The sequence below is a fragment of the Talpa occidentalis genome, unplaced genomic scaffold, assembly GCF_014898055.3.
Source record: "Talpa occidentalis isolate TD23 unplaced genomic scaffold, MPIMG_talOcc4v2.1 talOcc4.14, whole genome shotgun sequence".
In the NCBI taxonomy this organism is placed as follows: Eukaryota; Metazoa; Chordata; class Mammalia; order Eulipotyphla; family Talpidae; genus Talpa; species Talpa occidentalis.
Genome location: NW_023601433.1, coordinates 42,119,462 through 42,144,498, shown reverse-complemented (window position 1 = coordinate 42,144,498; position 25,037 = coordinate 42,119,462). Strand labels below are relative to the sequence as shown.

Below are 25,037 nucleotides of genomic sequence, written 5' to 3'. Positions count from 1 at the left end.
TGAGACCATCCGGTATTTTTCTTTTTCTTTCTGGCTTATTTCGCTGAGCATGATCCCTTCCAGCGCCATCCAGCTATTGTAAACAGTGCTGCTATAAACATAGGGGTGCAGGTGTTCTTTGGAATTGATGTTTCTGTGTCCTTTGGGTAAATACCTAGGAGCGGAATTGCTGGGTCATATGGAAGCTCTATGTTTAGTAGGTCCAGAAATCTCCACACAGCTCTCCATAGTGGTTGGACCAGTTTGCACTCCCACCAACAGGGCAAGAGAGTTCCTTTTTCTCCACACCCTCGCCAACATTTGTTGTTGCTAGTTTTTTTAATATGTGCCATTCTCACTGGTGTAAGATGGTATCTCATGGTAGTTTTGATTTGCATTTCCCTGATTACAAGTGATGTTGAACATTTTTTCATATGCCTGTTGGCCATTTGCATTTCTTCTTCAGAGAAGTTTCTTTTTAGCTCTTCTGCCCATTTTTTGACATGATTATTTTCTTTGTTGTTGTTGAGTCTCATCAGCTCTTTGCAGATTTTTGTGATCAACATGAAATAATTTTGATAAAGAAAAGCAGTACATATTTGCATTATATTTAATTTTTGACATAATTGAGAATATATTTATATTACTTAGGAAAAAAACGACCACTTGGCTAGGTAGAGAATTCTTTGCAGAATTTTAAAAATTTCACAGGAGGTTAGGCTGGCATCTTCTGAACCGACGTGCAGTATTGCCCTGAATGCTATTTCCACCCATGGTAGGTGGGGCTCTGTAGCTTAATGATAAGACTCGAGGTTCTGGGTTGGTATCCCTGCTTTATCACCTAATAACTTTGGGCCTAGGTTTTGCCCGTGAATTGGGGTAATAGTGGCACCCATATCTCAGGGCTGGTATAAGGAATCAAGCACCTGACATATATTAAGTTAGCTGTGCTTGGCCTAAGTGATAGCTTCCTCTGCCTGGAGACGTAATGGGTTCTTTCTTTACTTTTGAGATTAAGTAACCTCAGAAGTATCTGTGTTTCAGGGTGGATTATTTTCTATTACATTCTTTCCTGGAATCAGATGAGCTGTTTAGATCTGCAGGTCCAGCAATTCCACTCCTAGGTATTTACCCAAAGGACACAGAAACATCAATTCCAAAGAACACCTGCACCCCTATGTTTATAGCAGCACTGTTTACAATAGCTAAGCTTTGGAAACAGCCCAAATGCCCAAAAATAGATGACTGGATCAAGAAGATGTGGTACATATACACCATGGACTATTACTCAGCAATCAAAAAAGATAAACACATGCAATTTGCAGTGACATGGATGGCGCTGGAAGGGATCATGCTCAGCGAAATAAGCCAGAAAGAAAAAGAAAAATACCGGATGGTCTCACTCATAGCAGGAATCTAGAAAACTTAAATAAGGGACCAGGAAAATGAATTACTATAAGAAAGTGAAAATCAAAATCAACAAACAACTATGAACCAGAGACACTCTATGGGGCGTGGGGGGCAGGAAGGGGAGGGATTGGGGTCGAAATAAGGGGGTTGCAATTGTATGGGGAATATAAAAATAAAATTTATTAAAAAAATAGATCTGCAGGTCCAAGTCTTTCTTTATTTGATGAAACCCTCTATATTATATCCTGAAGAGTCTTTTCTGCTCCATTTGTTCTTTTGCCAGGAAGGAGAGCTTTGAAATGCTGGAAATGTTGTCAGTCTTCATTTCTATCACCCTATCTCTAACTGCTTTGATGGGACTTTCCATCTTATTTTCTTTTTTATTCATCCGGTATGTGTAACTAGCTTTTTTTTTTTTTAATATTTTACATCATTCTTCATTTTTGGATAATGTATGCTTTCTCCTCTCAGGTGTAGACCCGTAAAATTCCCACCACCGATTCACCCGTGCACCATCACCATAGTCCCTTGTGCTCTTCCCTCCCCTGATTTGACCCCTCTCGTGCTCCTTCCCCTGCAGAATGTCTGATTTTCTTAAACCTGTTGTTAGTTTGGTTTCCTACAGCATGTTACTATTTGTTCCTTCCAGTGGAGTTCCCCTTACCCCTTCCAATTCTTTTCTTAGCTCTTCTATCATTCTTTCAGCTCATGTCATCACTCCTTTCAGTTCATATTTCATAAATTCTATGCTTGCTTTTCTTTCTAGGGTTTTCTGGAAGAAGACCTCTCCCTAACTGAATGCCTTATTAGCCTTTTGCAGGCTGAAGTCTAGTCCTTGTTTTTTGTTTTTTTTTTCCCCCAGAATATTTTTGTGGGTTTGATGTTCCTTTATCTTTTGTTTTACTCTTTGAATCTAATCTAATCTAAGCATACCCAAGCATGCTGTTTGTGTAAATATAGTATGGGAAGGCTTTCCTGGAGCTCCTCATTGTTGATGGAAACAATGCGGAAATGCATTAAAGACTACAACTGAGGACTCAAGGGCGAGGTTGCCTGGCCCTGTGCTACCACCACCTTCTAGCTGTGTGAAATTGGGTGAGTTATTTAACCTCTACAGACCTCCATTCCCTCCTCTGTAAAATGGGAATGTTACTAGCACTGGCTTCACAGAACTATTAGGAGAACTGAAGGAATTTAATATAAATTGTTCAGAAGAGCAGCTAGTAAGCAGTCAATAAATGTTATTATTATGACTATTATTATTTATCAAGATGGTATGGCTTGTAGAGTGGTGCTGGGGAAACAGAAACTTATACATTGCTGATAAGAGTATAAACTGGTACCATTTTTCACAGGGAAAGCTGACACTAATTCAAATAATTTGAGCAAACAATTTTCAGCTCATAGGAACTTAGCCTAGAGAAACAATCAGACATGTGCAAAGTTTATCTACCAGGGTGTTTGCTGCAGTGCTTTAAAAAAATAACACTGAGAAATTGGAAATAATGGAATTGTCCATGGATAGGAGATTGGGTAAATAAGTTATTGTGTATCAGATGATGGGAAAAAAATGCTAAAAATGACATTTTAGGGTAGTATTTACTGACTTCAATATTGAATCATACTGTTCAGTGAAAAATTACAAAAAGTAATATATGTGCATTTTTTAAAGATTTATTTTATTTATACAAGAACTGGGGTACAGGCCAGAGGCACGGGAGGGTGACAGGATTCTCCAGAGACAGACCGGGGAGCAGAACAGGCAGATGGACCAAAACACACTGCTGAGGGGAGCAGCAGGCACGACAGGAGAGGTCTGCCGCATCATGTGGGTATGCATCTCCCTGGCCGGCCGGGAATCGAACCCGCGCCACAGAGGCTGAGGACAGCTTCACAGCACTCTGCTCAACCCGCTGTGCCACCGGGGAGGCCCAATATACATGCATTATAACTATGACTTTATCAAAAGAAAAATATGTACACAACTAAATGGAATTTTCTTCATTATACTTTTTCAGATTTTCCCAACTTTTCTAAAATAAGAGTGTCATTTTTATGAACAGAGAAGTAGCATTCCTTTCAAAGAGAATTAAAGCCCCCCAATAAGAATACCTACTTTCTCACATTCTCACTTCAAGTTACTGGTTGTTCTACCTCTTTCTTTAAGCACGCTCCATGCTAAGATTTATAGCCCCTATATTAATGGTTTGAAGAAAATTCTAAAGAGAATATATTGCTAGAGCTTAGGTAAGACAGATCTTGAACATTTAAAAATTACATTTTTGTATCCTGTATTTCCTGACTAAAATATTTTTTGATCATGTATCAATTCTCTTTTCTTTTCAGCACTGGACTGTAAAACCTCAAAGTCAAAGCTATTTCCCTTTTTCAAACCGTGCTTTCTAAATTTGTCTTAACTTCTATGGAGAGGGATTGTGAACAGTTGTCATTATTCACCATGATATGATCGCTTCTCTTATGTCAATACCTCTTAGCTCTAGTCCACTTCTAAATACCCACTTCTGCTGTTGTTTCAGTGCATCCATCACCTGACGTTCTTCCCTTCCTACCCTCACATTTTTAGTAGTTTACAGAACCTGATATAGAACAAGTGGATTTATCTGTCAACAAGCAACAAATCAAAGTTGTGTTGAAACCACAACAGCCTCAGGACAGCCCTTTCGGGGATAATTAGCATAACCCACAGATATTTAATGGCTTCCATGGGCTATACAGTGAATGGCAGAGACGGGCATCATGTTACTTGGCCAATTTTCGTTGGCAAGTCCTATAGCTGTTTCCTGGTCCCTGGCTGAGAGTAACTGGTTTGTTTAGGGGTGTCTGCCCACTTCCTGAGCCTCCTGAGTCACAGTCCATGGGATGGGCCCAACATCAGCAATTCCCCTTCCTCTGGGCCAGGAGAACCAGGACATCTGATGGATGTCAAAGGGAGAGGCAGGTCCCAGAAGCCCTGCTGGGAGGACCTTTGTGCCACCCTTTGGGGACATCACCTTCTCTGTTCAGGACTCTCCGTTCAGGGGGCCACAGGCCAGCTCCTGAGACTATTTTCTCCATGGAAGTCTCTGATACTCTGCTAAGCTCACATCTGGCATAATTGTTTGACAATTTTTTCCTACCTGGTGATCGGTGTCAAATAGGTGCTCTCCTGGTAGAATTTTGTATCTCTTGAGCCTCTAATGGGTATAAAAAAATAAGCCAACCTTTGGTGGGTGATGCCCTGATGAGCTTCTAGGCAGGACGGAGAAGAGCTGGGGAATGCTGGGAGGTCAGGTGGGCAGTAACTTGGAGAAAGGGCTGAGTGGGGTAGGAACTTGATACACAATGAATGAAGGTAGAGGGGATGAAGGGTGAGGACTCTGTGTGAGGGGAGGGTCTCTAAACCAAACTGTGAGGTTTGAGGTCCAGCTGTGAGCTATGTGGTATAAACCTTCCTTTTGTGCCCCCTATAAAATCTGGAACAAAATCTGCATTGGTACTAGAGCTTTTATACAGGTGATGTTTTGGGGGGACAGAGAGGACTTTAAAGTGACAGGGGATATTTTGGTTATATTTTCCCTCCATGAATTGCCCAAGCCCCTCTGAATTCAGACGATTACTCTTTCTTACCTTTGCAACCTAAGTGACCGCTTAATGTGGCTCTTTTTTTCCCCTTCTCTCCCTCTTAACAGACCTCCCTTTTATTTTCATGAGCTGAAAATGCCACCCATCTTTCCTTTTGTTCCTCTGGGAGAGTCTAAGCACAGTTAGGCACAAAGTCTGGAGCTGGGCTCTGCACTGGCCACCGATCATGCCAGCCGTGGGCTCTTTTCTGGTTTCACGCCTGACACTTGCCCTAGCCCGGCTGTCCTCTGGTCCCCATCTGCTGTGTTTCCACCTGGGAGTCAGCTCTGTGGGACTCATAATTGCAATTATTTCTTCCATGGAGGCTCCAGCTGTTTCCCTTCTAGCTTGTTCTTCTCTCTCCAGGCCCAGTGAAAGGCACTGCACTCACCTTCTCTGAATTCTCACCATGCTGTCAGCCTATCCTCTTGTGCCTTCCTCCAGACCTGGCATTCCCATCACCATTTGTATGAATTTACTGAATTTTAGGAACTGCTTTTCTCTTTCTATGTGGCTTCCTTCTGTCATTTACTGTCCAGGGTCTCTCTTTATCACTTCCTCTCTCTCCTGCAGTGATCTCACATACCCTAGAAAGGATATTTTTCTCTGGTTTCTCTTCCCACTCTCTTGAACACACTTCACAAAGCCTATCTGGCACATCATTGATGGCATTCCTTTCATGCCACATTTTGCTTTACTTGTATGGCTAATTCATATTGATATATACTTTTTTTTTTTTTTTTGCCAAAAGATGCATCAAGTAGATCTCCCCTTAAAGTCACATTGTGCCCTGAAGCAAAGGGTGTCTAGTGCTTTAAGCTATGTATGAATTTCTTACCCACTCAATGTCTATTTTTAAAAAAGAGAAAATAATGGAAAATAACAAGCATTGGCGAGGGTGTAGATAAACTGGAACACTTGTACATTGCTAGGAGGTATGTAAAATGTGTCAGTCACTATGGAAAACAGTGTGGTGGTTCCTCAAAAAGTTGAACATTGAATTACTATGTGATCCGGCAATTCCATTTCTGAATACACACCCCAAAGAATTGAAAACAGTGAACACACTTGAATACTAATGTTCATAGCAGCATGATTTACAATAACCAAAAGGTGGGAATGACTCAAATGTCCACTGCAGATGAATGGATAACTAAAATATGATATATACATACAATGGAAAACTATTCAGTCATAAAAAGGAATGGAATTAAAATACATGGTTCATCTCCAAGATGAACCTTGGAGATATATGCTAAGTGAGATACACCACATACAAAAAGACAGATATTATGACTTCCATTTAATGTGGATGAAGCACCCAGAATACTCATATTCGTAGAGAGAGAATTAGAATAGAGATTTCTGGGGGTTGGGAAGAGGGCAGACTCTCTGTTTGGGATAATTAAAAAGTTCTGGAGATACCAGGAGACCCATCTGAGTGCTAAAGATAAACATAGATACAAAGTAAATGGCTGGAAAATAATCTTACAAGCAAATTGCCCCCCCCTCCAAAAGGCAGGGACAACCATACCTGTATCAGATAAACTTCCAGTTAAAAAAGGTAACAGGAGACAGGGATGGATATTACATAAAGACTAAGGGATCAAAACATCAGGAAGACATAACACTCATCAATACATATGCACTAAATCAAGGTGCAGCAAAATACATAAGACAACTATTAACAAGCATAAGAACAGACAATGACCATAATAATATAATAGTGGTAGGGACTTTAACACCTAACATCAGTGGACAAGATCAACCAGACAGAAAATCAACAAGAAAACAACAGTCTTAAATGAAGAATTAGATCAGATGGGTCCACTAGACATTTATAGGGCATTACATTTCACAAAAGCTGAGTGCACATTCTTCTCCAGTGCATATGGAGCATGTTCCAGGATGTGAGGTCATAAAACAAGTGTCAAATAAATTCATGAAGCTTGAAATCATATCAAGTATCTTCTCTGATCATAATGAAATTAAACTAGAAATCAATCACGAAAAGAAAATAGGAAAAACCTCTAATATGTAGCAACTGAATAGCACATTACTGAATGGCTATTAGGTTAATAAGGAAATCCAAGAAGAAATTTAAAAATATCTGCAGACAAATGAAAATGAAGGATGTGGAGAAAAAGGAACTCTCCTGCACAGCTGGTGGGAGTGCAAACTGGTCCAACCACTATGGAAAGCTGTGTGGATGGAGCTTCCATATGATCCAGCAATTCCACTCCTAGGTATTTACCCAAAGGACACAGAATCATTAATTCAAAAGGGCACCTGCACCCCTATGTTTATAGCAGCACTATTTACAATAGCTAAGCTATGGAAACAATCCAAATGCCCAAAAATAGATAACTGGATCAAGAAAACGTGGTACATATACACCATGGAATATTACTCAGCATTCAAAAAGATAAACTCATGCAATTTGCAGCAATAAGGATGGAGCTGGAAGGGATCATGCTCAGCTAAATAAGCCAGAAAGAAAAAGAAAAATACCAGATGGCCTCACTCATAGCAGGAATTTAGAAAACCTAAATAAGGGACCAGGAAAAAGGCTAATTATAATAAAGTAAAAATCAAAATCAACAAGAGAACTATAAACCAGAGACACACTAAAGGGGGGTGGGGTGGGGGGAGAAGGGAGTAGGATCAAAACAAGGGGGGTGGGAATTGTATGGGGAATATAACCAAGATGAAAATGCATACATTGTGCAAAAATGAAAAATGATGTAAAAATATATAAAATTAAAAAAAAAAAGAAAAAGAAAATGAAGACAGACTTACCTGAACTTACAGGATGCAGGAAAAGCAGTACTAAGAGGGAAGTATATGTCAATGCAGGCCCACATCAAGAAACAAGAAAGAACCTAAGTAAATAATCTAACCTTGTACCTTAGGGAACAAGAAAAAGAAGAACACAGGTGGGAGGGGGCACAATGGTCTATGGTAAAGGGCTATAGGTGCTTGGATGGTGGGTGCATAGTGGTAACATATATCTGGTGTGGTATGACTCTTCACCCCTGTAGGGTAAATGTAGATTGCTCTAGCTTTTATGCTGCCGGCCTCTGTGGCTATCACCTGCAGCCTTGAATGCAGGAGGCGCTTGGGAGCGTGGGTGCGGGGCACATGCATGCCTGATGGAGTGTGGTGTGGGCATGTGTAAGTGGGCATACCTGAGCCTGGAGGCTGAGGCTATAAGGGCGGTGACACACACACACAACTATGGGGGCAGGACAGCTGTGGCAGACAATGGCCATGAGAAGAGCCCATAACACAATGCCAGAGGAGCCCAAAGAGAGGGTAAAGAGTCACCAGGGCCTGGAAGGCCTGCCAGCCTCCTGCCTCCCCTCTTGCCAGCCCATGGGCTTGTCAACAGTTGGTGTAGAAAGAGCATTAAAGCCTGAAAAAAGCCACTGAAGGCTCTATTCTCCTTTACACATCTGCCCAAATTGATAGAGAACCTGCCCTGTGCCTTGCTGGCACTAGAACCCCTAAATTATATACGGTGTTATAACCCAGTGTTACCTCAATAAAGGGAAAAAATAAAAATAAAATAAAATTCAAGATGGAATGTTTGCATGTGAAAAAAAATCGATTGTTTTTGGAGCTTATCAGATAGGGAATCCACTTGATTATGTGTATAAAAATTTCACTAAAAGGAAGGCAAAGATAAACAGCTGGGACTACATCAAATTAAAGAGCTTCTGCACAGCAAAAGAGACAATAACAACAACAAAGAGAAACCCCACCGACTGGGAGAACATTTTCGCACACAACACTAATGATAAAGGACTGATCACAAAAATCTACAAAGAGCTGATGAGACTCAACACAAAGAAAATAATCCAGTCCAAAAATGGTCAGAAGAGCTAAAAAGAAACTTCTCCAAAGAGGAAATGCAAATGGCCAACAGGCATATGAAAAAATGTTCAACATCACTTGTAATCAGGGAAATGCAAATCAAAACTACCATGAGATACCATCTTACACCAGTGAGAATGGCACATATTAAAAAAACTAGCCACAACAAATGTTGGCGAGGGTGTGGAGAAAAAGGAACTCTCCTGCACTGTTGGTGGGAGTGCAAACTGGTCCAACCACTATGGAGAGCTGTGTGCAGATTTCTGGACCTACTAAACATAGAGCTTCCATATGATCCAGCAATTCCACTCCTAGGTATTTACCCAAAGGACACAGAAACATCAATTCCAGAGAGCACCTGCACCCCTATGTTTATAGCAGCACTGTTTACAATAGCTAAGCTTTGGAAACAGCCCAAATGCCCAAAAAGAGATGACTGGATCAAGAAGATGTGGTACATATACACCATGGAATATTACTCAGCATTCAAAAAAGATAAACACATGCAATTTGCAGCAACATGGATGGCGCTGGAAGGGATCATGCTCAGCGAAATAAGCCAGAAAGAAAAAGAAAAATACCGGATGGTCTCATTCATAGCAGAAATCTAGAAAACTTAAATAAGGGACCAGGAAAATGAATAACTATAAGAAAATGAAAATCAAAATCAACAAAAACTATGAACCAGAGACACTCCATGGGGGGGGGGGTGCAGGGAGGGGAGGGATTAGGGTCAAAATAAGGGGATTGCAATTGTATGGGGAATATAAAAATAAAATTTATTTAAAGATTTCACTAAAAGAGTTGGTAATAATAATTAGTACTTTATCATACAAAATGACAATACAAAAATTAGTAAGTTCTGGGGATATAATGTGCAACATGGTGACTGTAGCTAACAACACTGTATTACATATTGGAAAAGTTGCTGAAAGAGTAGATCTAAAAAGTTTCATCACAAGAAAATATTTGTAAATAAGAGATAAATGGAAGTTAACCAAAATGTTTTTAAGGTAATCATTTTCCATAGGTACGTATATCAAATCATGTATACCTTAAATGGATGCAACATTATATATTGTTTCTCAATAAAAGTGGGGAGATAAATATACAAACTCATTAAAAAAAAGAATTTGTCTTCCTTGTCAAAGCAAAATACTCTGGCTCTTGACAAAATGGACACCCACTGTCTTTCCAGGCCTCACGCTGTGCAGCTTGACAAGTGGATTCTGACTTCTTTCTCCTAAGTGTCTCCCACATCCACCCTCTTAAGTTTTGCTCTATTTCTTGATGTCTTTGACTCTGCAATCCTACCTTTGCGGCTCCACATCACACCTGTTTTCTTCCCCCTTTTTGCCCCTCCCAGTGGCTTCTGTGGCTTCACCTGCCTCCTGCCTCCTGGCCTCTGACAGCTTTATAGATGACAAGTTAGTTTACTTCATGGCCTATGTTTCATCCCAGTTGTTTTTATGATCGACACAGCATCTGCCATGCTGCCCAAAGCTGTCTTCCCAGCCGCTCTTCTGGCGTCCAGCTGCTCAACATGAGCCATGATTAGCTGATGCAAGACTTCTCATCTCCCCGGATATTGCCTGAGAACCAGCTCCCAGCTTATAACTCCAAGAAATCTTTTTTCCAAGTAGTATGGCAGGGAGGATTCCATTAGTGCTTCCATCCCAGGGCCACGCCTAGTGCAGAGTGGGTCTCAGGGATGTTTATCAAAAGAGCAAATTTCATCAGCACAGTTTCCATTCTCTCAGCAGATGTTTGCTGAATGTCTGCAGCACTTACTCCTAAATCCACTTCTATGCTGTTGGGGCTCACTCTGTATTAAAGTTGTTTGGTTCCTTGCTCTCTTCTACTCTAGGGATCGAGAGATGATATCTAACTTATGGATTTGCTATGTACAAGATACAGATGCTCAAGTGTCTGCATCTGCATCAGGCTGGATTCCTTCCTTGCTTCATATACTCATGTCACTTTCTGGGCATGTTTATTGCCTCCTTGTATAGTTCACCCCCTGAAGTCCCAGATAGAGGGAATAACTATCTCTATAGAGGCAGGAGCTCTGTGGCCATAAATCCAGCATGAAGGGAAATCTCCGTGATGGAGCCTTGCAGAGGGATCGCTCTCTCTGCCAACAGAAGGCGATTAGAGTCACCCATTGCCCACATAGATGGTGTCTGCTTCAAATCCAAGATGCCTGGGCAAGACCCCTGGTTTTGCATTCCCAAAACCACAGACACATTGGACTTGAGTGTCTAGTGCCAGGTTGCTGAAGGGCTCCAGCTCAGTTCACTCAATGAACCTAAACCACATTTTAGAGCCACATGCTTTGCCTCACCTCCTGCTTGCTTCTCAGTGGCATCTGGAGAATAATAGGTGGCTTCATCTTGCTTCAGCTCTCCCAGCATGAAGAAATCTAAGCTTATCAGTAAAATGAACACCGTGGGAGGTGGCTGGCACCTTTCTTCACTTTCCCCAAAGGAACATTTGACAAACATGGTGCTTGGTTCAATGCTTTGCTCCCAACGGTGCCCCTGTCAAAATATCTGATGTCTAACCTCAAAGTCACTGGGTCAAGAAGGGAAACTATGATTGATCTCTTTTTTGCTTATTGGCATAACTGAGCTAAACAGAGCCAAGATGCAGATGAGTCTATTTTTAGCAACTCCTTATGGAATTCACACACACTGTGTGCTTTGCATCATTTGACTCCTTGGGCACACTTGGAACTCTGAAGCAAACACTCGTTTGTAAATGTTACAGCTGCCCTGTTACATCCACTCCCAGGGCAAGGAGATGGAATGTAGAACTCACATCTTGACGGGAAGTACGTCAAAACATGTGAGGCCACTTTACATTCTCTATGCTGTATTATTACATGGCCAATTTTTATAAATGTGTTTGTGCCTGATAAATAATGTATGTATGTCCCCTAATTGTGGGGTAAAAAGTGTTCACAAAATCATACTCAGATTTTACAAATATTTTGTAGTTTTTCTCCTTCTTAACCTGTATAACCCACCAGTATGGAGAAAAGAACATAGTTGACAATTGAGCTTGATGAATTTTGGCTTTCCAAGTTTTAAGGCCATTTTAATAGACCCGTACATGTTAAGAATTGTGATGGCATGTGGTGAACTGGACTTTTTATGACAATGATATAATCCTCTTAATCTCAGCGATACTTTTATTCTAAAATTCCATATTCTTTTCTGGTATTATTATCGATACTGAGTTTTATTTTTATTTGAGTTCATTGCATGTGTCTTATTCTACCTTCTTAAAATCTTCCATGACTTTTCGTATGTTTTCCCCATTACTTTCAACCATTCTAAGTCCTTATTTTTAATTGCCTCTTGTAAGCAGGGGATATCTTGAAAACTATATATATATATATATTTTTTTTAAGTGAATAATAAAATATTGATCTTTTGGAAGAAAGACAGGTAGGGCTGCCAGGATTGGCTGAATGCACAACTGGGTGATGTATTAACTCTCACAACACTGCTTTGGAAATGGGAGGAATGTTTTGAGCTGGGTTTTGGTGGGTGGGTATGACCGGCTGTGCGTACTTACCTTCACCCGGTCCATACAGGCTTCCATCTTCAGCTGCTCGACAGCCTTCCTCGCTTGGGAGATGCTAGTGGTGCTGTTATTGGACATGCCCTCTTTCATTCTGCTGCCTCTGAAACAGCCAGAGTTAAAGGATTGAAAGTATGACTTTTCCAAAGGGAAGGCAGAGGCTCTTCAGTGCCCTCCCCCGCTCCCACACTACATCTCCATCCAAGCCAGGAAGCATTTGGGAACAAACCCTCTTGGGATCAGAGAAAAGAATGCTTCACTAGAGTGATGGAAGCAAGACATTAGGCTTCTGTTTGGAAAGGCTTTCTCAGTCCCGGGGGAGAAAGCAGAAGGAAACAGATGGTCCCAGAGTTACTTTTCTACTCCCACACCTAAAAGGACACCTGGCCATGTGTAGACTGCTTTCTTAGTGATGAGCTATTTCATACACATTTGCTCATTCATTCCCTTAGCAGGCCATAAGGTTGGCAAAACAATGTTAAATTTTGTTTTGTAAGTTAAGAAGTACTTACAAAAGCACTTAATTGGAGAAATTAAGCCATCAGCTAAACATCCCACAGTCAAAATGTGTGGCTCTAGAACCCAAACTCAAAGCATTGAAGCCTAGTTATGGGTTCTTTCTACTGTCTCACACAGTACCCCCAAGCAATCTCAGCACATGTTTCCCATGAGTAAAGTTGCCTTATTATTCATTTTAATTTGTTGTCATTCCAAAAAGTGATGTTGGGAACTTGCTTTTAGACAATGAAACACACACACACACACACACACACACACACACTCACACCCACCCACCCACCCATAGATTTGCTTGATTTCTAGAAGAGGAAAGACATTTTGCCTGACATGACATGTAGTGATACCACATGACAGAAAAAGGCCACTGTTATGCTAACTGTTGGACAAGAAAGCATATGCTCTCGCCTGCAGTTACCCCTCCTGGGGGGCAGCTATGCGGAGACTGAGTTCGCAGGGGACAAGGGCTTCCTGTGGTGCAGTGATTGTGCACAGGCCACGCTGCCCAGCCAAGACAAGAGGTAATGATGACTTCACCTGTCCGGAGGCAATTTTTTTTTTTACCTCTTTATTTGATTATTTTTTTTTTCACCCACTGGTCGCCTTAGCAGTGTATTTCTTTTTTTTTTTTTATTTTATACATTGTTTTTCATTTTTGCACAATGTATACATTTTCATCTTGGTTATAGTCCCCATACAATTCCTACCCACCTTGTTTTGATCCTATTCCCTCCTTCCCCGGCCCCCCAGTAGTGTGTCTCCGGTTAACAGTTGCTTGTTGCTTGTTGATTTTGACTTTTACTTTATTATAACCTGGTCCCTTATTTAGGTTTTCTAAATTCCATAGGCAATTTAAAAAAAAAAAAGTTTCCTCTAAGATGTAGGTCAGTTGCCTAAATCGGAGTTTAACAGGGATTTGTTCCTATCTTGGCTGTGAACCTCCAGTTAACGAGAAGAGAAGGATCAGGGGAATCAAGAGAGGCTGGGGCTTGGGGGACAGCTGCCTAACCCCCACTACGTAGAGAAGTGCTTGCATGCATGTCCAGGCCTATGCGTGTCCCTGTGTGCCGTGGGCCTTCAGGGCATGGCCGTCCCTCTGTGCCTGCGTGTGTGGATGTGCGTCTGTGTCCCTGTGTTCATGTAAAAGGAGGGAGGAGACACAACGCGGCTCTAGCCCTCCCCAGCCTGAGCAAGTAAAAAAGGACCCTAAAATCATGCTCTCAGATCCTGATCCTTCCTCCCCATTCTAGAACCCAGCCTTTTCTTTTCTCATCATTGACTTTAGGCTTTTAAAGGTTGGGGAAGTGGAGGAGGGGACAGAGAACAGAGATGGCGAAGGACAAGGAAGCTGAGCCTAAGATCAGCAGGAGCGAAGAGAGAGAAGTACAGCGAGGCACAGGAGAGGAGAGGGCCCAGCATGGTGTGTGCGCGACAGTATGTGTGGGTGTGAGGGTGAGCTTTTGGATGAAGGTGAGTGTGTGTATGAGTGTGTGAGTGAAAGCAGGTGAGTGTATATGATCATGTGTGGGGTGAGTATGTATGAAGGTGAGTGTGTGAGTGTATGAAGGTGTGAGTGTGAGGGTCGGCATGGGTGCGAGGGTATGTGTATGTATGCGTGGGGTGAGAATATGTGAGAAGATGAGTGTGTGTGAGTGAATGTAAGTGAAGGCAGGTGTGTGTGGTTGTGAGTGCATGTATGAAGGTGTGTGTGTTGAGCGTATGAAGGTGGGAGTGTGTGTGTGTGTGTGTGTGTGTGGTGAATGTATTTTGAAGGTGAAGTATGTGTGAGTATGAGGGCGAACAGTGAGGGTATGCATGAAGGGGAGTGATGTGAGTGTGTGAATGAGTGTGTGAATAAGTGGGGGCAGGTGTGGTTAGGAGTGCACAGATCCACAGCAGAACCACAGCCTCATTCCATCCCCCTGGGCAGCCCTCCCACTCCTGCCCAGGGACCAGCTGTATCCCAGATGCCCTGATCCTGCTCAGCTCTTTTCTCATTCTTCCCTGTTCACAAAGAAGGGACATTTGTAACACACTCCACAACAACAGAAAGAGAACTCTGACTGAATGCTCACTATGTGAAAAAGCTCCCGCTGAGCTATGTTTTCCTTTTTGTGTCCAGGAGATAAAATAAGCTGGTGAGGGTGGGTCCCCTATCTTCTCAGGGCCTCCAGCACCAGGGAAGGGAGACTGCCTTCCTCTCACACTCTCCTCTCTCTCCCCCACCTCCTCCCATTCCCATTAAAGAGCCCCTGGGGGCCTCCCTGGTGGTGTAAGGGGTTAAGTCTCAGCACTATGAAACTTTCAGCAGCCACTGCAGCATGAGTTCGATCCCTGCCAGGTTGCTAACCCACAAGGTGCAGCAGACCTCTCCTGTCTTGCCTGCTGCTCCCCTCAGCAGTGTACTTCAGTCAGTTCTCCTGCTCTGCTCCCCACTCTGTCTCTGGTGAATCCTCTCACCCTGCCACCCCCGCATCTCGGGCCTACATCCCAGCTCTTGTATGCATAAATAAATAATTCTTAAAAAAAAAAAAGAACCCCTCCATAACCATATGTAGAGATTCAGAAAATAAGAATGGAAAAGTTCTCCCCGTACAGAGGACAAAAAGCCTGCTCCTCCTTCCCCCGTAATGCAGCCCCTTGGCTCTCCTGGTGCGGTTCACAGGATGCTATTCTGGATGCTATGGGTGACCCGTAAGTGGTTTCAGGTGTTCATGCATCTCTCCAAGTGGTTGGTAAAGTTTCTTATGGCAGTGTACCCTGCCATAAGATCCAGACTGTGACCCCACAGACAGACATCTGTACCTCACAACCTCCCAAGCTGATTTCAGACCTTCCCAAATGTGAGAACCATGGCTGCAAATTGTTTCTACTTTATCATCTCTTTGTGTTCACCAAATTACCTTGCAAGCGTTCATGTACCTCTGGGGTTCTAAATCACTCCATTAAAAAACATATTGGGCAGAAGAATTCCTGAGGATCTCAGTAAATTGAAGATGTTGACTGAATGGGTTGGGATATGGTGGAAGATTCTACATTTCTAACAAGCTCCCAGTTGTTGCTGGTCCAGGGACCACATTTGAGCAGCAAGGCTCTGAATCATTGCTGTTAATATTGTAATGGGACTTAAAAGGTCCAGGTCCAAGACCCTAATTTTTCATAGTGGAAGCAGAAGACAGCCTTTCCCCATGTGTTCCCAGCTAGTTGCCCCTCGTTGGCCTAGTGGGGTCACACCATGGTCAGATAGTTCTGCCCCTTGGGCACACAGGAACGCATTCACACACAGACAGCCTTCATGGGGAGGTTCTAATGGGCTGCATCTTGGACTGCATAGCTCAGTAAATGCAGAGTTGTGGGGGCAGGCAGAACAAGCTGGCTCAGTCCTCAGTGCTGCTGACATGACCTGACTCGGGACAGTGTTTAGAATGTCTGGACAAGTGGATCTCACGGGGTCTTTTCAGCCATGCTCCCTAACATGAATTATCTCCACGAGCTGTTCAGAAGTTGGCTGCAGCCTGTGTCCCTGGACAGTGCCTGAGAGACAGCAACCACTGGTGAGCACTGACCTTGGGGCCTGAGGAGACCAACCCACTTCAACTGCAGGGTGGGCATGCTGTTGACCCCTCTTTTTTTATTTATTTATACAAGCACTGGGTACAGTCAGAAACGCGGGAGGGTGAGAGAATTCACTAGAGCCAGAATGGGGAACAGAACAGGCAGACTGACGAAATACATTGCTGAGAGGAGCAGCGGGCGCGGCAGGGGACCCTCACCCATCGCCATCACCCATGCACACCATGTGGGACCCTCACCCATCGGCCAGGATCGAATTGGTGCTGCAGAGGCTGTGGGCACCTCTCAGCTCAGTGCTCAACCACTGTGCCACCAGGGGAGGCCCTTGACTCCCCTTTTATTACAGTGATTTGCCAAACAAGGATGCTTGCCTGAATGACATCTTTTTTTTTTTTTTAAAGATTTATTTTATTTTTATGCATACAAGAGCTGGGGCACAGGCCAAAGGCATGGGGGTGGGGTGGGGTGAGAGGATTCACCAGAGATAGAGCAGGGAACAGAACAGGCAGACTGACTGAAATACACTGCTGAGGGGAGCAGTGAGTGAGCCAGGAGAGGTCTGTTGTGCCATGTGGGTTGCTCCTCGGCCAGTGATTGAACTCGCACTTCAGAGGCTACGGTCAGCTTCATAGGTTGCGTCTCAACCCCCTGAGCCACCAGGGAGGCCCAACATCTCCTTTCTTAAGGTAAGGCACCGTGCTTGGCATCCTAGCTAAGGTCTAGCACCCCATGGAAATGACTCAGGTTTCCTGTCCTGGCTCCCTGCAAAGTGGGTACAGCCACTCATAATGGAGAAATGCTAAGTGCTGGGTGACTCATAAAATGGGCTCCACTGGCAACATCTGCTATAGAGGTTGGGCGAGGGGGAAAGAGGACAGTGACAACTACAACAGGAAGAAAGTGAGGTGTGGAGGGATCCAGCCACCATCTGGGAGTATGCAGCCCAGCCTCACCCCAGCACCCTCTGCCCCCACAGCTGGCAAAGACACTGCCCTCCAGAGAGAACCTGCTTTTGGGCAGGATTCATGGCTTCCTTACCTGCAGAGGCGGCACAGTGACAGGCCCGGGCAGGTGACAGGCTGAGGGCAGCAGCAGGTGACGGTGGTCAGATGAGATGCTGATTGAGGTTCACCTGAAAGCACAGCACAGCTGGGTCACAAGGGGCGGCAGAAGCCCCCCCACGCTGCTCAAACCCCCACAGTGCCTCTCTTCCTTCAGGGACTGTCCTGGGACACCTGTGGCTGCAGAGGGGAGACAGAGAGCAAAAGCAGGACAGGAAGCCTCCACCTGATAAATGGGACTATCTCGAGGCCAAAGGCTGCCCTGGGGCAGCCCCTACCCACAACTTGAGTCCCAGCTTCAGTCAGACCTCTGTGACGGTGAAACAGCTGAGATTTCATTATTTAGTTTGTTTTCATTATATAAAGATATATCTCTCATAGAAAATAGGGAAAATTAGGGAAATAAAGACCAGTTAAAGCTACTTTTCCCAGGCAAAACTATGGTTAACATGTTGATGCATAATATTCTTGCATACATTAGAAATAACCTGATTCCAACCAGAGGGCATTTCATCTCCTGTCCTATTACAGAGATGTCAATGATCTTGGAGCAAAAACAAAAGTCTGGCAGGAAAGGGCTGATTGTCCTGTTTGCTTCCCCTCCACACCAGAGTGGAACTCTAATTCCACTACTGAAGTACCACTACTTTAATCCGTATTAATTTTTTTCACATATAAGATTTCTCCTCTCAGGTGTGGTCAGCATAGTTTTACCACCACCAGAGCACCCACAGTCCTTCACTGCAGTCTATTATGCTCTCCTTGTGCCATGTTTTCTCCTTTCTCATCACCCCCTCCACCCCCGCCCTGGATGCCTCAGATCTACCATCAGCTTTCAAGGGTCATTTTAAAATTCTGAACTTCTGGGAGGATGTTTGAAGCTGTGCTTACAGCATTTTTCTCAGCCTGTTGTGTATTTTTACAACCACCACATGCCTCCATTTACAATGCCCTTATTCCTTCCTGTCAGAGTAATTTGTTGCATCTGGAGGCTTCCCAGGGCCCCTCCTCGGCAGGCTTTTATGTCATTTTATCCTAATCTCCTTCTCTCCTTTGTTTTCTCACCCCTCTGCTATTAGAAATTCCTTCCCCATCTATTCACTTGTTCCTTTCACATTGCTAATAGTGCTCTTAAAGAACCATTTCGTTCTGTTTTCAAGTTGCTGCTGTCCTACATGGAACAGGAGCTCTATTGTTGTTTGGTCTTAGCCAATTCTGGGGGCCCAGAGGGTCCTAACTGAAGAATCTGCGGAGGGTACAGCGGGTCCCTCACCACAAGTCCCCTCATCCCCTTCATCTTACAAAGGGAGGAGATGAACAGGCAAGTCTAAGAGGGGCCTGCCCTGCGCAGGGCAAGGGCTTCCTGCAGGGGCACAGCCTAAAGCCTGGCCACCAGGAGGGCGACTTTCAGGAACCCTCTGGCACACGTGGTCTCTGGGGGTGGAGGCAGGGAACACACAGAACAGCTCCTAAGCTCCTCCCTGGCCTCCAAATGCCATCCTCCTCCTGCCAAACAGCCCAGACCAACACAGATCTCTCTCTACAGTACCTTGACCTCAGCTTTGTTATCTAGATGATCCAATCAGAAGTCAGATGTGCCCAGGGGACTGTTCGCTCACTATCTTCTCTCTTTCTCTCTTTCTTTCTCTCTCTCTCTCTCTCTCTCTCTCTCTTTCTCTCTCTCTTTCTTTCTCTCTCTCTCTTTCTTTTTAAAAGATCTATTTATTTGTGCATACAAGAATAGGGGTGTAGGTCAGAGGTGCAGGGGGTGAGAGGATTCACCAGAGACAGAGAGGGGAGCAGAACAGGCAGTCTGACTGAAATACACTGCTGAGGGGAGCAGCGGGCAGTCAGGAGAGGTCTGCTGCACCATGTGGGTATCTCCCTGGCCGGGGATCGAACTCATGTTGCAATGGCTGGTGACAGCTTGCTAGCACTGTGTTTTTAACCCCTGTACCACCAGGGAGGTCCCTCACTATCTTCTCTCTTTAAAGAAGACAGACTTCCTCTGAGTGGGTGTCCACCTCACTTCTCCAGTGAATGTCCTACAATAAATGCAGTAAATGAGATGGGGAGATCTTGGAGAGAACCAGAAAAACAAAGAGGTGACGTTGCTGCTTCTTTAGCAGCTAGGTATTTCAGGTCTGTAGAACCCTGAGGTAGACACCCACTCGACAGCAGCTTTTGCTGCTCCTTTCCAGGACCAGAATACAAAGTGCAGCTGAGACTAAGGATCCCTGCAGTGAGGAAGTCTGTTTACTTAGCTTGCATTCTCACAAGGATTGGTCCCAAATGCCCCACGTTCTGTTTGTGTGTAAATATTTAATTCTAGGACAATTTCAGATATTTGATCAAATAATTTGTCATAACAGGACAATTTTGAAAATTATTGATACGAGGGATAATTTTACTCACATGTTACTAAGTGACATTTTATTAACATCATACTAAATAACATATTTGCTAGTATAGCTATATTTTATTAAACAGAATATAAGTAGAGAACTTGTTTTCTTCATAGTATTATAATACGCCATTTCAGACATTCCCTAAGGAAATGTGATATTCCACACACAAAAAATATTTTCTACAGCATTGAATTGTATCTGCATGCCAGTTGCTATTTCGTGTATATATGTACATATATGGATATATATTTATGTATATGTAGTAATGTAGACAGACATCATGTATTGTGTATATTCTTTGTTACCAATGTGACATTTTGAATGCCAGTACTTTTCGCTGCACTCTCTTGTAAAGTCCAATAATAAGACCTTAAAGGACTTACATCTTTAAATTTGGTATTAAAGAAACTTCTCCAAAGAGGAAATGCAAATGGCCAACAGGCATATGAAAAAAATGTTCAACATCACTTGTAATCAGGGAAATGCAAATCAAAACTACAATGAGATACCACCTTACACCAGTGAGAATGGCACATATTAAAAAAACTAGCCACAACAAATGTTGGCGAGGGTGTGGAGAAAAAGGAACTCTCCTGCACTGTTGGTGGGAGTGCAAACTGGTCCAACCACTATGGAGAGCTGTGTGCAGATTTCTGGACCTACTAAACATAGAGCTTCCATAGGATCCAGCAATTCCACTCCTAGGTATTTACCCAAAGGACACAGAAACATCAATTCCAAAGAGCACCTGCACCCCTATGTTTATAGCAGCACTATTTACAATAGCTAAGCTTTGGAAACAGCCCAAATGCCCAAAAAGAGATGACTGGATCAAGAAGATGTGGTACATATACACCATGGAATATTACTCAGCAATCAAAAAAGATAAACTCATGCAATTTGCAGTGACATGGATGGAGCTGGAAGGGATCATGCTCAGCAAAATAAGCCAGAAAGAAAAAGAAAAATACTATTAGAAATTCCTTCCCCATCTATTCACTTGTTCCTTTCACATTGCTAAAAGCTCTCTTAAAGAATCATTTCGTTCTGTTTTCAAGTTGCTTCTGTCCTACATGGAACAGGATCTCAGGATGGTCTCACTCATAGCAGGAATCTAGAAAACCTAAACAAGAGACCAGGAAAAAGAATAACTATAATAAAGAAAAAATCAAAATCAACAAGCAAGTATAAACCAGAGACACACTATGGGGAGGGGGGCGGCAGGGAGAAGAGGGATTGGGGTCAAAATAAGGGGAATGCAACTGTATGGGGAATATAAAAAAAAAATCTTTAAAAAAATAAATAAAATGTTTTAAATTGGTATTTCAAAATGCCCAATAGCAAAGAGAAAGGAGAAAATTGACCAAAATACGCCAATTTTTTCTTTTAGTCTATTGCTTCTTACTTTCTCCTTTTTTATTGCAGTAGCTTTGGTTTACATCGCTGTTTGTATATGAGGTATAGGCTCTCTCCCCTCCATTGGCACCACACCCACCACCAAAACAACTACAGTCCCTCACCATAGCCCACCATGCTCCCTCCCCACCTTGCTCTCCTGCTTCTCATAATTTTTCATCACACACTGTGATGGACAGTCCACTGAGATACTGGCTGTATGCACAACTGCTGCCCAAGCACCCCCACCCCCAGGCTACCGATGGATAAGGTCAGCACCTGTGGAACTAAGCATCTATCTTGTTTTCTATGACAGACTCTGAAGCCATAAACAGGAATGACACTTGTCCCACCTGCTCTCACAGAGCTCAGGTTCTGAGGGGAGAAAGTGAGTAAATAATCATGGTGTGACAGGTGTATATGGTACTGGTTGTCCCACAGAATCCACTTTCCCCTTTTCTCATAATAACACAATGTGGCAGGGCATGTGGTCAACTAGTTAGACATTTCCCAGCCTCCCTTGCAGCTAGGTGAGCACTAACTTCTTATCAGTGGAAACTGAGTGGAAATGAGCAGCACCACTTACCAGTCTGGACCTTAAAACACTGTGTGCTCCTCCCTGTTCCCATAATCTGGGGCATGAATATGTCTACAATTTAACAACAATGGCAGGTTGGGGCAGGGCCCTGGGGGGATGGTTCTCCAAGTGGGGTGCCTGGATCAGCAGTATCAGCATCACCTGACACTTGTCAGAAAGACAAATTCTCAGACCCCACTCAGTCCTACTAATAGAAACTCTGGGTTTAAAGCCTTTCAGAGAATTCTGGTGCTCAGGAGAGACTGAGAACCTCAGTCTTAGAGGAAGAGATAGAAGCAAAGTGTAAGGAGCCCACATTCCTGAAAATCCACCTAGAGTTGAGCTGCCCCATGAATAGATGCTGCTCTCCTCTGGACTCACAGGTGAGAGAGAGGAGAATCCTTGCATTCTTTACATCATTGGATTTCTGGATCTCTTTGTCACAGCACCTCTGCACCTCCCTAACCAAGACAGTATTCCAATAGAGGTGTTTATATGATGCTCTGGAATGCTGCTGCCTTGAAGACACTTTGCAGTTTTGAGTCAAAAGTACTAACAAGGGCCTCCCTGGTGGCGCAGCAGGTTGAGCACAGCGCTGTGAAGCTGTCCGCAGCCTCTGCGGCATGGGTTCAATCCTGGCCGGCCAGGGATATTCCCACATGGCATGGCAGACCTCTCCTGTTGTGGCCGCTGCTCCCCTCAGCAGTGTATTTCGTCAGTCTGCCTTTTCTGCTCCCTGCTCTGTCTCTAGTAAATCCTCTCACCCTCCCATGCCTCTGGCCTGTACCCCAGCTCTTGTATAAAAAGAAATAAATCTTAAAAAAAAAAGTACTAACAAGAATATTCTATTGGAAACCTAAAAACAACCATCCATCAAGGATGGCAAGAATTTCACCTTGTGAAGCTGTGTTCTCTTCTAGCATTCAATATTCTAAGGACAGATTGGTGGGATGGGGCTGCCGGGCCCCAGATGCCCTCCAGGAAAGAATCAGTTCATGGAGAGAGAGCTGGAGACATAATCCTGGGTGAGGAGCCACATCCTGTCTTGGGTCATTTCTCATTCCTGCATGGTGTCCATCACTCAGATTCGCAATTTGGTCCACTTCCCACAGGCCAAGGAGGCAACAAGTAGAAATGTAAGGAAGTCACCATTTCTACCCTATAATTTTTTTTTGATGCTACTGTAACAAAATGGAGGAGAGGGCCTCCTTGCATTCAGAATAATCCCTACCCCCCGGCTTTAAGATGTCACATTTTCAGTCACCATCTTGGAGTGCCTCCCCTAGTCATGGAGGTCACATCAGCTTCAAAACAAGACAAGAGAACTCTAATCCACCCACTTCACTGAGAAGTCACAACCACTGTACTGGAAAATGATGCATACTTTCTACAGGCATATGTATTTAATCACCCATGACAAATTCTGCTCTTTTTCAGTCATTCCAGCATGGAGCTAAATGTCTGGACCCCTGAGAGCAGTGGCAGAGAATCAGGTGCTGTCACACAAGACAACTTGGGTGTCAAGTGTGCAGTGGGAACATGGTTCCCTCTGCAGGGGTGTGACTGTCCTGCTCCTGCAGGGGCCCTTTGCAAATTAAATACTGTGACAGTTAAGCTTGATGCACTTTACAATTTGGTTCTCAATTACTTAATTTACATCTTGATTGCCTCCTAGCATCTGCCTGATCTAATAACTTCTAATCACACAGATGCTAAAGGAGTGCAGGGGCAAGGGGCATTGATGGCAGGGCACATATGAAAGGCAAGGCATTCAGAGCATGCTGGCTCTGAAGGATGCTGGAGCCTGCTCATCACCAGTCACCAGGTCACTGCTCCCTCATCTAGTGCCTCAAATTAGGGTCAAGAAAATGACAGAAGGTTGGCAAATGGACTGTTATATTTTAGAGTATTTGGCAGATTGGTGCAGAATAAACAACTAAATGAGAAAACAGATCTATTTTCTGTGTGACTCTTAATACTTTCCACTTTCTCAAGTATGTGGCTACTCCAGACCCTCTCTGATTATTTCTTATTTCTTATATTCTTATTAGTATTTGCAGGTAGAGTCTGAAAATCCTAATTGATAGGAACAAACACCAAAAAATCTAATCATGATGTTGCTTTTCTACCAGCCTTCAGAGTATGAAGTTAACCTTTTTTAGCTCCTGGGTTTTGATATGCCGGTTACTGATGCTGCATTTGTGAGGTTGTCCATAGTGAACACAGCAAAGAATAAGAACCTGGACCTGAGTGTGGCACCATAGAATGTATAAGATGCTATTCACTTGTCTCATGGAACTCGACTGAAGTGACAGGTCATTGTACAGAGGAAGGAGAGCCCAGTGTGTGCCTCCCTTGAGCTGCTGTAACTAATTTGGTGGCTTGTGTCCTGATATTATGTATTTTCATAGTTTCTGGATGCCTGAAGTGGCAAAGCAGGGTGTCAGCTGGGTCATGCTCCTTTTGAAGGCTTTAGGGGAGCCTTCACATCCTTCCTCTCCATTTGCTAGTGTCTGGTGGCTCCCAGCCCTCTTAGGTGCTCCTTGGCTTATAGACATGTCACTGCAATCTTGGCTTCCATCTTCATATCACTCTCTTCTCTGTCTCTCTGTATTCTCTTCTTATAAAGACACTAATCATTGTATTGAAGGCCAATCCTAATCTAGTATGATTTCATCTTAGCTATTATATCTTCAAAAACCCTATTTCCAGATAAAGTCACATTCTTAAGTTCCAAGCAGGTAGAAATTTGGGAGGGGGGATAATCTTCAATCCAGTATCGTCAGGAATCCAACTAGTGGCTATAAGACTGCGCTCATGTCTGCAAAGAATCACATATTTTTTATAGGCAAAACACCACATGACATGGATCTCAGTAACACTTTTAAAGACTCATCCCCAAAAGCAAAGAAAGTCAAGGAAAAGATAAACACCTGGGATCACATCAAACTAAAAAGCTTCTGTACAGCAAAAGAGACATTAGCCAAAATAAGGAGATGCCCTATTGATTGGGAGAAAATTTTTGCACTCCAT

At 43.4% G+C, this 25,037-nt stretch overlaps 1 protein-coding gene across 2 annotated transcripts in view; it reads right to left on the bottom strand.

Moving 5' to 3' along the window:
* Positions 1–25,037, bottom strand: part of GNG4 (G protein subunit gamma 4) — a 72,967-nt gene that overhangs the window by 14,723 nt on the left and 33,207 nt on the right. For both annotated transcript variants that reach the window (XM_054694980.1, XM_037511473.2), the window contains exons 2-3: positions 17,602–17,695; positions 12,469–12,577 (exon numbers count right to left, since the gene is read on the bottom strand). In XM_054694980.1, the coding sequence (XP_054550955.1) occupies positions 12,469–12,567 (99 nt within the window). In that variant the 5' untranslated portion in view covers positions 12,568–12,577; positions 17,602–17,695. The remainder of the gene's footprint in view (positions 1–12,468; positions 12,578–17,601; positions 17,696–25,037) is intronic.